Consider the following 13,509-nt stretch of genomic DNA (forward strand, 5'->3'; position numbering starts at 1 on the left):
TGAAAGAAAACTTGACAAATTATTACACAAAAGGCATACTTCAAAACAAGAACAGTGTAACATTTAATAAAGTTGTGAAGCAAATATAAGATATCTGACAGGTTTCAGACTTAATAATACTGTTAATTGTTGAAGAATATGACATGATGTGAACTTCATACGTTGTTGCTGTGGATGTCATCCCATGATATTTTTCAGATTTTTGCTAATGTCAGGTGCCAATTTGTTTCGAGTTGGTTGAAGGCTTCAAGATCTAGTTCAAATCTTATATTTCATCTTTGATATTCTGAAACCAAGTTACCAAAGCAATTTAAATTGACTAAAATTGGTCAAAAGTTGCATAACAATTTGCTACAAGTATTGAAAGTAGAAACTACAAGAATCATGTGAACACAACCGACTCCAGCACACTACAAGTATTGACAGTAACACTGTAGAAAGTATTGACACCAGCACAACACACTCTCCTCTCAGCTATTGCATAATTATGCAGACGAGCTACCAAATTCAAAATGAAATTGTAATCCAAGCACACTACAAAAAAACACCCTCAACAACCTCAATAATTGAAACCCAACACAGGGCACCAATGCAAACTGACTTGGTACAACCTACATAGCCGCCACAATAGTGAGTCCAACCTCCCCATAATACCTAATCAACCTTCATTTTCTGAATAACTGGCTTAGTCTGGCAGAGCCAACATGCCTCTACAGCCAAAAAAAAAACTCAAAAACAAGCCTCAGCTGAACTGAAGGCCAAAAACGACGAGAAAACAAACTGCACGGATATACAGCAGCAAAACCAACACAAAAACAGCTACACAGTACAACCTCGCAGCAACATAGCCACAACTACCAACACAACGCACACTAGAAACAAACAAACGTGCAAAAACATTTGATGACTCAGACTCCGCACACTTCCAAAAGCTTAATTTTTTTTCCTTTTTTGCATTACAAGTTCAATATGCAGGCTAAGCAATACTGCCACTAGTCACCACCCATTTATCCCATTTCCAGGCTAAGTTTTACGATCATGCCTTATTGGAATGACAGTCAACTAACTAGATTGAAATGAAGGAGGTGGAAAATTAGAATAGCATATAATGTGCACTAGAGAAAGTGTGAGAATAGACTCATCATATAATATAAATTATCATTGGAGAGGTAGTTTATTTGGCTTTCTACAATAAGACAGTAACCAAATAATAGACTGATTATACAATATTAGAGTTCGTAAAATGGTGACGAAAAGTGAGAAAATGTGCACAAAGGAAATTAGAGAAGCTAGTATAATATGAATTCATTATTACATATAAGTAAATTTTACCTCTATATAGAGGCTTAGACCCTGCGGAGTAGTTGTGTTATCACATGAGTCATGCCAGAAATGGTGAAACAGTACCAACCGGCAGCCAAGAAGGTACCAGTGTGCCACAGGGGATGGTGGCAACCTACCACATCTACGATTGAAAATAATGATAAGCTGGTCATATCTCATAATCGGGTATATCCTTTAACTGATCAAAGCTTGTGGCTTCTTATGCCAATTGAATCTTGTATGCCTATAAATGACTCCTATCAGGTAAACAACAACATTTCATGTGAACACACTGTTTGTACCAGTATTAGCTGGATAGATTATATGAACAAATACTTGTTTATTGATGGATAACAATGGTTATTCTTGGAATAACTTCCAAAGGAGAAACTTACATAAAAACATATATTGGTAACTACTACAGCAATGCAGAAATTGTGAAACACAACCAACCAACCATTAGGAATTAGAGATCCTGATATCTCCCTTGCCGAGCCAATAATAAAACTAATTAGATGCCCTTCCTTTCATCCTTATTCCATTTAAATACACACACACACACCCCTATTTACACAACTTGGTCCAACTGGCCTATGGGCATACACCTAACATACACCTCAATGATATGAGACCTACTAACACACTAACAGAAACTGGTATCTATAATGATAACATGAGTAGAGACAACATTTTAATTATCACAATCTCGGGACAGTTATCTCAGAATAGAGGATGGATTCTTTTACTATACAACAAATTAGAAATTAATACATAAACTAAGGAAATAGATAGAGTTTGGTGTTGTAATACAATTTCAATCCAAGAAATTCAAGAGTCTTGGTCTCTCCCATCAAATAACTGCCTATCTTCTCAGCTGCCCAACTTCACTATTTATTAAGACTGTAAAATTAACTTCTAAACAGATTGAAAACTAACTTTTACTTTTAACCAGCCCATATACTTTAGACCTTTTTCTATTGTTCTTACTAATAAGGGGTCTAACACATACCTAGAGTTGTCCTTCTCCTCTCGAATTCAACCAGCAATACCTAAATAACCAAAATTAGAAATTAGTTAAGGAACTTTGGCATACTAATTTTTTTTTTCAAAAAAAGCAATCTGTTTTGCCCATTCATCATATACTAACAAACTTATGTTCTCATTTAGCATATGAATACTACTATGCCAACACTGACTAGAAACTCGAGTAAATACACACTGTATAAGTTTTGTTTGTTCAAGATCAAAGTAAACATACCGTTTAGATCCTTCAAAATATAGAAATAAATCTACCATCAACAAAAAAAGTCTGTAAACATGATACTATTATTATTACCTCTAAACTTGTTGGTCAGGGCAGCAATCCAAGCTCTGTCATGACTGCTAAATGGATAACTCATCGTCAAAGCATGTGATACTGCTTGGACCAAAAAAATAATGTGCTCTTAGGTACCAAATCCTGAATTTTAGAATCCGAAACATTCATGATCAAACTTTCTAATTATTTGAACAAAGGTACAAAACAATGTTCCTCCCAACTCAACCAACAACTCCTAAATAACTAAGATTAGAAATTTGTTAAGACACTTTGATAAGTACTTATTTGAAGCTATTTATTTAACAAAAGATAAAATAAAGTCAACTATTTTCATATAATCCCACAAGAATTTATGTCAGTATATAAGCTCAAATTCGTCAATTCAAACATATCCTAAAGCTTGCTGGCCAAAGGTGCAAATCAGACAGACCTTCATTACTAATATCAATTAACACTTAAAAATCTTCTTTTGGACTTAACAAGAGCAGCTAAACACGGAAAATTTAGTATATGATCAGATGATTCTTTTTGGGTCATAATTGTGTTAGAAATAACAAAAGAATGCACATATTTGCTAATAAAGATTCTAAAACTTAAGCAGTTTTTGCATTAATTTCCAAAGAGATTCTAATTTCTTAAAAACCACATTTTCAGGCTTCTTATATTTTGGGTTAAATTAGTTAGAGCTTAGTAAAAGGGAAAATGTAAGGTCAGAAAAAATATCAAACACAAAATGAGACGAAATTTCTTCAAAAAAATGAGGCATAGCAATATTCAGATGATGCATCACTATGTACCAAAATGAACTTAGCTATCATTCCAATCGACTATTAGTCTTCGACAACATTTTTAATTCCAAGGTCCATTCTAGTATTCTACCATGCAAACTCAAGATTCACTGTTCAAGTTCCGATAATCTTTTACACCAGAAACAAGGTGTCCAAAAAGGTAACATTTCATTTTAATCTCTACTGATAAAATTCCTTTGTTAAATAGTGAGGAGGTTGTTGATAGTCATCCACTCAACAAAAGAAATATTAACCTACAGTCAGTATTGAGTTAACCTACACCCTAGTTGTCAGTACCAGCTGGACAGAGGTGGCTAACTAACTTTAACCACACTGGCAGAACTGGAATAAACAGCTGAAGCTTCTAGAGCTCAGCAGAAGGTTCTAGAATCTTAGAGTCCAAACTATGTCAGTAAAAATATTTGTAATTGCCTATATTCCTTATACATCCACACATTGTTATATTGCTATTGTATGACTACACCAATGAGTTATGTACCTTGTACCAAATTCAAGATAGCACAAAAATATGAAAGTGTATCAGACCCATCCTACCGACACTAGAGAAGAAGAAAAAAGAGGTCCCCATCCAATTTTTCAAACGACAATGGCACAATTTGTACCTGACTCAACCACAGAAAACGGCACAAGTCTAAAACAAAAAATATCACATATCACGATTTTATGAATTGTATCACACGATAAACACCAGCCAAAGATCACAAAGAATAACCATATTAGTTTCTATTTGGTTTGTGAGTTAAGACACAAAGAATAAGCAATGAATGAAAAGAAAAAAAAAATTACAACTATATGAAGAAAAAATAACAGTGCATTCGAAAGAAAAAATATTTATTTCAAAAATAAAAACACATGATTTCAAATTAAAACTAAGGTGATAGTGAGATCATCGTGTAGTTGATCATCATTTGCATATCTAACCATTAAGCAAACATTAAAATGAATGAATAATTAGGATTCAATTGTTGTCATCAAAATTCAAAGTAACCTAATAAGTAACAAGAAATGATCTTAACTAGTACTTTTCTTACAGTAGACCTCGAGCAATCATTTCACGTAGAAGTTTCTCTGCCTTATCATTCTCATCATTTTTAAAGAGAGCACGGATAATTGTTTCATAAGTTACAACATCTGGAATGCAACCATTGTCTTCCATCTTTGACAGCAGGGTCACAGCTTCATCAAATAAGCCCTTTAAACAAAGACCATTGATCATGATATTATATGTCCAAACAGTTAAATTATAGCCATTAATCAAAAGATCTTGAAAAATAACTTGTGCATTCTGAAGTCTTCCTTCTTTGCATAGTCCATCGATAAGTATGTTGTATGTGGTCATATTTGGTTGAATTCCTTGGTCTTTGATCTTCTTGACCAATTCAATTGCCTTGTCAACATGACGATTTTTACATAAAGCATGTAAGAAGGAGCTGTAAGTGATTACATTGGCAGGTTGACCTCTATCATGCATCTGATCAAGAAGATCCCATGCATGAGAGATTCTCTCTGATTTGCACAAACCATCAATGAGAGAATTGTAAGTTACCTCATCAGGAGTAATTCCTTTGCAACGCATTTCATTAAAGAGACTCAAGGCTTCATCGACCATTTTAATCTTACATAAGCCATTAATAATGATATTGTAGCTGTGAACATCAGGTGTCGCTTTCCTTTTCCCTATGATGTTGAATACATGTTTTGCCTTATTCATTTCATTAACTAGGCAATACCCATCCATTAATGTATTATATGTAACAACAGTAGGTTCCACACCTTCTTTCATCATCACAGCTAATAAATTCTTAGCTTCTCTCACTTTTCCATCCTTACAAAGAGCATCGACCAATATATTAAAAGTATAAACATTTGGATTGATGTTTTTCAATACCATTTGATGGAACAAACCAAATGCTTCTTTCAGTTGACCAACAATGCAAAATCCATAAATTAGAGCACTAAAAGTGACAACATCAGGAGAAATTTTCTTTGCAATCATTTCAGAATATAACTCATAGGCATCAATTACCAATTTATGTTTACACAAACTATCAATGATTGTGTTATACATTACCACATTGATCTTGACCAATTTACCATCAATCTTTCTCAACATTTGCAAGGCTGCTCTTGTTTCCCCAATTTTGCACAGTCCATTGATCAATGTTCCATAACTAACTTGATCTAATTGAAATCCCTTTGCCACCACATGGTCGTGAAAGTGTAGAGCTTCATTGACCTTACCATTAAGACACAAACCTTTCATAAGTGTAGTCACGGTTATGGTATCGGGCTGATAACCCATCTTGAGAATTTTAGCGAATATAGAAAAGGCAAAAGGCATTTGATGAACATGACAGTAGCAATTAATCAAGATGGTAAAAGTAAAAATATCAGGCCTAATTTCATTGAATTCCAATTTGTGAGAAAGGGAAATAACAGTGGGGTAATGGTTCAACCTAACAAGTGAGGTTAAAATTTTGTTAAATTGAATGATGGATGGGGTAGGATTCATACAGATCATATGATTGAAAGAAGAAATAGCATTATCAACAGTATTGGGAACAAATCTAGAGTTAGAGTGTAGTGTTCTTAAGAAGGGAATAATAAGAAAAGAAGGATTAGAAGAAGAAGAAAAAGAAGGAAACCTGAAGCATGAAAACGAAAACATTCGAGCAATGGATTGAGAGAAGTGTTAATGTCCAGTTCGTCTACGAAGAAGCGAGGATTGGCTTGAACAAACAGTAACAGATTTCGTTGTTGGGTTTATGTGAAGGTAGGCATCAGTACCACCGCAACTAGGCATGGCAACAAAATCCATACCCGTGGTTACCCACCTGAACCTAACCCGATTTGACGGGTTTTCCTCGTTTTGACTGAGTTTGGGTTTTCCCCGATTTCAAAACACGGGTATGAGACGGGTAACGTGTATATAGGTATCCACCCCGAACCCATACCCAAACCCGTCCCGAATGCAGAAAACTACTTTATGTTGATATGTCATGTTATTTTATTTGATAATTGCGGTGTTATAAAAACTACCAATGATATTTAAAGGAGCAACTAAATCAATCGGTCTAACAAATGTTAAAGTGAACATATTATTGGATAATGCATTACAATATTTCTCTAGGGGTTGCAAAAAAATTTCTATTTTTTATTAAAAAAATTATTCAATGCGGGGACGGGGATGGGGCAGGATACCCGAACCCGTTGGGGAAGGGGATGGGGTTCAATTTCTCATCCTCGTTGGGTATGGGTAGGGTAACGGGTAAGTATATGGAAATCGGGTATGGGGACGGGAAATGTAAAACCCGTCCCCACCCCGCCCCATTGCCATGCCTAACTGCAACCAACACCATTTATTTTCTTTTAACAATAAATAATTTTTTGAATGATTTTTTAATAATAAGTTAAATAAATGTTTCCTTTTTTGTGCAAATTAAAAGTTTCCTTTATAATAATATGGCTAAAATATGGTATTGGTCCCTGCAAAATAGGCCAGTTTTGGTTTTAGTCCCTGCAAATTTTTTTTATAGTTTTTGGTCCCTGCAAAAATAGGCCAGTTTTGGTTTTAGTCCCTGCAATTTTTTTTTTTTATAGTTTTTGGTCCCTGCAAAAATTTTTGTTTTTGGAAATAGCCCCTGACCCCAGTTATGTGATGATTTGTCACTTTTATAAATTAAAAAATAATTATTGTATCTGTTTTATTATTATTTTTTAATTAAAAAATAATTATTGCTATATAAATTATAAAAAATAATATTCTTTTTATTAAGTAAGCACATATGCCACATATGCATAAAAGTGACAAATCATCACATAATTGGGGTCAGAGACTATTTCCAAAAACAAAAATTTTGCAGGGACCAAAAACTATAAAATTTATTTTTTGCAGGGACTAAAACCAAAACTGGCCTATTTTTGCAGGGACCAAAAACTATAAAAAAATTTTGTAGGAACTAAAACCAAAACTGACCTATTTTTGCAGGGACCAAAAACTATAAAAAAAATTTGCAGGGACTAAAACTAAAACTGACCTATTTTGCAGGGACCAATACCATATTTTAGCCTAATAATAATAATAAATAAAATTCCGTCTTTCAAAAAAAAATCTGTGCGGTTATCTCGGTTGATAGGTACATTACAGGGGCTAAGGTTCGAACTCTACACACTCCGATTGTTCATCTTTAATGATAAATTTTTTGCCAAAAATAATAAATTAAAGGTTGTTTTTCATTCATGTATATGGACTTTCCTTCTTTGTTTTTGTCTAATAAAAAGGGTAAAATAAATGTGGAAGTTGCTCAATAAGTACTGATCGTACCTGATCAGAAGGAGACTGCCGGTGCTTTGAATGCGGTGGTGGTGACGGTGGTGGAATGCGTCAGACTGCTTCTTGGAGCGGATGGGGGGTGTGTACCTGCAGGCACTCCGACGCTCAAGTCAGTTGATGACATCCTGTCATTACGTAATATTAGGGACTTATTGTGACATTTTGATAGAGTTCTCATGCAATTTATACTGTTCTGGAGTGCAAAAAGCTTAAAATTTGAAGTCTGTTCGAAGGAAATCGCGCCACGCCAATTTCAAGCCGTGCTGCGATTTTTGAAGCAAAATTACACACTTCCTGTAAAGAGGAAATCGCGGCACGCCATTATACAAGGCGCGGCGCGATTTTGATGGGTCAGGCCCATGACTTCTATAAATACTGCACTCAATCTGAAGAACAAGGGTTACGATTTTGGAGAGCAAAGTGCGATTTTGAGACATCGGAGACGGCTAGAAGGGCGATTTCTTCAACCTTTTACCAATTCATGTATGTTTTAATTATTTCATTGATTATGCTATTTGTAAACTCGATTATGAGTAGCTAAATCTCTTAGAGATTAGATCCGAGATGAATCTTTGTAACCCTAATTGACACATGTTGCTGTGAAACTCTATTTTGTTTATGAATTCAATTCTAGTTTATTCAATTCAATTGTTCTTAATGCTTTTTATATCTTGATCACATATAACTTGATTTCGTGAGAATGAATGACCACTGACCATGGCTTTCAACTTAGACCTAATTGAATTGTTCTAATAAACAGGGTTAGTCTAGGAATAGATAATCGTTTGTTTGTGATAATAGGTTAACGTTCGGTAAAACCTTCAAGAATTATTAGACCACCTAAGGAATTAGGGGCTGTAGTTTAAGAAGAGGGTCCTAACTCAAGGGATTGATTAGGGCTAATTTGTTAATCATCGTAAACTAGAAGAGGGTTCATAACAAATAGGTGCAGTAGACCAATTAGGGGAACTTAGAGGATTCGACGGATCTGATCTCATCTTTCTCTCATATTTTCTTAATCAAATCTAATTTCTTTTATTTGATTTCATAAAATCAAACCAAATCTTCTGCCTAGTGGCAAAACAAAATAAACTTTACACATCCTAATTATATAACGAAATTGAATTATTGAAGTTAAAAACAGTCCTCGTGGGATCGATATTTTTACTACTTCGATAGTATTTGGTGCACTTGCCAAAATGCCTATCATCAGTAGAGATCAGAGAGTGAGGGTTTTGAGGAAGAAAGAGTTCTACCTTGGGGACTGCGGTGAGTCCCCTATTTATAGAGGTGGAGAGCTGCAGAGCCGTTGAGGAGGCACACCTGGCTCTGGCGGTTACGAAATCGTGGGAAGTGTAACCGCCAGAGATTTTATTGCGGGAACGTGCACAACGTGCAAGAGAGACGTTGGGGTTCGTTTGAACCGGTCTCTTTGCTTCGTGCACCCCCCTTCAGGAGAGGGGGTATGTTGCGAGCAATAATGCCAAACGTGGAGTTTGGGCTTTGAGTGATATTGGGCCTAAGTAAATGGGTCAAGAATCCCTTTGGCCGGTCTAGAACAGTAGCCCCCCAAGTCGTCGCTCTTGATAAAGAGTGATGACTTAAGTGCGGGCGTTTTGCTCGTCAGGAGCCGACCTCAAGGAGAATTCAGTTGGTATGTATCCCCGTTGATGACAGTGCATCAACATTAGTTTTTAAGTCATATTTAGGTCTTTATTATAGCATTTAGAGAGTCAACTGCAATGAGTTCATGGTGAAATCACGCCAAAACAGGAACAGGAGCTCAAAAGAAGAAAGTTCAAGAAACCAAGGAAAATTGCCTAAAACTCAACCATCGTGCCACGTTTATCACGTTCGTGGCACGTTGAAGGAAGCGTGGGACAAAGGATTCAGCACTGGAATTTTCGTGGCACGAAGCAACATGCAACGTGCCACGATGGTTGATTTTGTCAGCTGCCACGTAGGATTAATGAAGCATTGTGCCACGACCAGCCCGTAACGTGGCACGATGATGGGCTTTTTCTGAAACCCTAATTTCTTTCTATAAATATCCAGCTGCTAGCAAGGGTTTTGGGAGAGATTATTATTGCGATTTTGAGCACTAAGGACGACAGGAGACCAAGGAACGAGCCCTGAATCTCATACCAACACCCCGTTGGTTAAGCCATGATGAAACTCTTGTAATATATGATTTTGTAGTTGAACTCTCTCTATAATCAATGCTATTCAGTTTTTATTCAGAATTACTTGTGTTTATTGCTTTTCATGATTATTGTTTTGTATGACTACTAGCCCTAGCTTCTTGCAATCACATGAATTGATCTTAGGAATTGAATGACTACTAGCCCTAGCTTTTAATCCTGAAATAGTAATTTTGTTTAACTCAACACTAGGAGCCTAGAGATAGGAAATTGAGGGTTATGATACATGAATTAACGTTCCAAAATTGCTTCCGCGGTTATTCAATCACGTTAAGAGATTAATAAGGTTATAACTTAGGAAAGGGCTTTGATGCGAGAGATTGATCAAAGTCACTTAGTTAATTTATCGTAAAAACTGAGTAGTAATTGAGAGTAGAGAGAGGAAGACTTTTTCATATAGAGCAATAGTGGATTCACCGGCTTAACCATTCATCTCAATATAATTTTCTTTCAAACTCTTTCTACTTTAATCAAATCTGATTAAAACCAAACCTTACTGCCTAGGGCAACCAAATATAAACTTTACACATCCTAACGTATAACGCGCTTGCTACAATTGAAATTAACACAGTCCTTGTGGATCGATATTTTTACTACTTCGATAGTTTTTGGTACACTTGCCAGATTTCTATCACCCGTGCTAGAGGAAGAGATGGATCTCGTTAGCGGACTTATGCATGCCTTGACTCGGAGAATCGTTTGCGAGGTGGACTGAGAATGCTGAGAATTCGGGCCGACTAGGCTCGCCTATCTCGAAGCGTTTGTTCTCCCTCTAACGATGTAAGTTCACCTAGCTGTGTGGCGGACTCCGGAGTGGGTATGTCCGGCGGTATGAGATCGGATGAAAAGATTCCCTCGCCAGGAAGTTTGGTCGGATGTCATTCCGTAATTAATGCCAACGTCTCGAGGGAGAAGTTGAGGGGACATGACCTTTGGTTTCTGAGTGACACGTGTGCAAGCTGTTAGTAGCACTTGAGTGCCTATAGTTTCCAGCGTGTTCTCGGGTGGTATTTCTGAGGTGTCATCATCACCGTTGATTGAATCCTGACGTTCGGGGAACCGTAGTGAAGGATCATAGCCCTTGGATGAAGAGGTATGATTGAATCTGGACCGTCGAAGCAGCGCTTTAGAGGAGGAGTAGCGAGTGAAGGGATGCACCGGATAGACTTTGTGACTTTTGGGGTGGTTTGTGAAACGAGTATTAATAGTTCCACTGTTGTTTGGAGAGTCACTGCATTTTCGAATTTCTCAGAGACTTAGAGATTTCCCATAGTTTCCAAAAGCAAAGTTCTTACGAGTTTTCGCATCCCAATCGCAACTTCAATCTCTTCTTCTTTACAGGTAGAGTTCTATTGACTCGTCTCTTTTACTTATGTATTTTAGTTTCTGTTCTTCTTTAGAAACTGTAGGAATGCATGCTTCTAGGGCAGGAGTAGTTTTGACTCGGTGGTTTCCGCCGTTGGTTTAGGCGGTTTCCACCGTGCATCAAAGAGTTTTGTAGATATGCTGTCTGTTTTCTGTTTAGTGTTTAGAAAAACATTGGCGACAAGCTTGGGTTTCTTCCATAAGCTTTAGGTCTGTTCATTGAGGGTAGATCCCCTCGATGCGTGAGTTTGAGTTTCTAGACCTCTTAGCTTTTTTTATGGGAGCGATTTGATCCCTTCCTTGCCATGACCGACCTGATAGGTGAAGGAAGGGTGGATCTGACTGTTAGATTCACTTTTTCCCTTGCTTTTTCCAGATCTGTCATGGCTGACGAGGGAGTTGCTGCGTCCGTCGTTATGAGGCCCGGAGAGGAACCCTTAGAAACTGAATCGGTGTTTGCCGCTGATGGTGTGAACGAAGTACCTTTTGACCTCATTGGTGAAGGTAGAGATTGGGAGCTGATTCTGCCGAGCACGTCCAACCGGGTGTGTTCGGAGTATGAAAATTTCGTATTTCCCATGTATGAAGTGGTTTTCAAGGACATGGGTTTCCGGCTCCCTTTCTCCAACTTCCAGCGGGAGGTGCTTCATTGGACCAAGTTGTCACCTACCCAGATTCATCCAAATTCTTATGCCTTCATGAGGGATTTTGAGTTGTTGTGCGATTATCTTCGCATCCCTGCCTCCAAGAACGTCTTTTTCTCCTTCTTCACCGTACAGCGGGGTACGGACTGGGTTTCTTTTCGCCAGACCCAGAAGATGTTTGAGGCCTTTGCCGGGAAGATCCGGAGTTTCAAAGAGCGCTTCTTTCTGGTTTGGCCTAAGAGTACGGCTGCTCTAGAAAATCTCTTGGAGGCTGCTAAGGAAGGCGAGCAGGAACGCCGTCCTTTTTTCCACCTGTGCTGGTCTTAGGACCATTTTGCTTATGAACCGAAGGACTTCGGTCGAACCGTTGCCACTCTGACTGACGAGGAGAAAGGCCTTCGTCAACAACTCTGGGCTTTCATTGAGTCCCTTCCCCAAAGGGTTAGGACTGACCAACGGGGGGACCCTTTGATGAATGCGGACGTGACCCCAATAACAAAGCCCCGCTTCATCAATACTTATGAATTGTTGACCTCTGACGATTCTGATACCTGCCTTGGTAGTTTATTGTTTTCTTTTTGCTCCTGTCTCCTTTGTTGCCTTCTTGCTTGTTTCTCCTAACTGACGCAGTTTCCTTTGTCTTTGTGTTTGCAGAGAAAATGAAGAAGGATTTGGGAGCCCTTGTAAATGCGGCGAGCAAAAAGATCTCGGCCAAGAAAAAGCGCAAGAACGTCCAGTCCCTGGAGCATCTGATTTCTGGATCTGGTCCTAACTCAACCCCAGGTCCTGTGGTGGATTTGGACGGGGAGGAGCCATCTGAGGAGCTGGTGCATGACCCTGCTAAGAGGCAGAGGGTGAGAGTGCCTTATGAGGATCCAATCACGCTGATCAAGGCCGTTCCTGTCCGCTCTGAGAAGGGAGACTTCCTCCAGTTGCCGAGGGTGTGGTTCGAGCCGGAGCTGTGTGGCCCCCAGTCAACCCTTTACTTGGATGATTCAGAGTTAAGGATTATCCAAGATCTGGGTCCAGCTGGCCAGAGCAAGGCAATAACTGATGGGGTTATTGCCACTATGAAGGCTTTGGAGGTTGCTGCTGCCCTGAACAATGCCTCTCTGGACAATGAGGTTCGGGCCGATGCTCTAGTGCGGGAGAGGGACGCTTTGACCGCCAAGGTTGCCGCTCTTGAGGAGGATCAAAGGAGCAAGAGGTCCGTCGCTGAGGAGCGTGACCGTCAGCTTGCTTCTTTGAAGGAGCAGTTGTCTGGAGCTCAGACTGCTCTAGAGCAAGCAACCGACTCCTCTCGGAAGCTGGCGGAGGAGAAGGCGTCTTTGGAGGAGGCTCTGAAGAAGGCGGACCTCCTTGGAGAGGATGAGGCGGAAGACCTTGCTGTCCTGCGGCGCGCCGACCTTGTGGACAGGATTGGTGAGCTGGAAGGAAGCTTGGTGGAGGCCCTCCAGCTTGGCTTTGATCGGGCAGTGGCCAAGTTGAAGGTGACGAACCCTGGCGTTGAGCTGAA

At 38.7% G+C, this 13,509-nt stretch overlaps 1 protein-coding gene across 34 annotated transcripts; it reads right to left on the bottom strand.

Annotated features, from left to right (window-relative positions):
• Positions 1 to 6,225, bottom strand: LOC146916264 (uncharacterized). Of its 34 annotated transcripts, XM_085718411.1 has the most exons (7): positions 6,096 to 6,225; positions 4,473 to 5,686; positions 3,985 to 4,081; positions 2,660 to 2,782; positions 2,333 to 2,372; positions 1,333 to 1,580; positions 1 to 286 (listed from the first exon to the last, which is right to left on the bottom strand). In XM_085718411.1, exons 1-2 carry the CDS (start codon positions 6,102 to 6,104, stop codon positions 4,478 to 4,480), a joined length of 1,218 nt encoding a protein of 405 aa, XP_085574537.1. In that variant the 5' UTR covers positions 6,105 to 6,225; the 3' UTR covers positions 1 to 286; positions 1,333 to 1,580; positions 2,333 to 2,372; positions 2,660 to 2,782; positions 3,985 to 4,081; positions 4,473 to 4,477. The 34 variants fall into 34 exon arrangements, with proteins under 34 accessions (XP_085574537.1, XP_085574534.1, XP_085574536.1 ...); XM_085718408.1 differs by lacking the exon at positions 3,985 to 4,081 and having other exon boundaries at positions 4,482 to 5,686; XM_085718410.1 differs by having other exon boundaries at positions 2,660 to 2,740; positions 3,985 to 5,686.
• Positions 6,226 to 13,509: the final 7,284 nt, after the last annotated feature.

Source organism: Medicago sativa, chromosome 6 (assembly GCF_051527215.1).
Source record: "Medicago sativa cultivar Bolivia chromosome 6, Bolivia_mono, whole genome shotgun sequence".
NCBI lineage: Eukaryota > Viridiplantae > Streptophyta > Magnoliopsida > Fabales > Fabaceae > Medicago > Medicago sativa.

Coding starts and splice junctions, on each gene's coding strand:
- LOC146916264 (XM_085718380.1), bottom strand. CDS start 6,118: ATGTTTTCGTTTTCATGCTTCAGGTTTCCTTCTTTTTCTTCTTCTTCT. Junction 2,783..4,481: donor ATGATTGCTCGAGGTCTACT/GTAAGAAAAGTA, acceptor TCTAAAATTCAG/GATTTGGTACCTAAGAGCAC.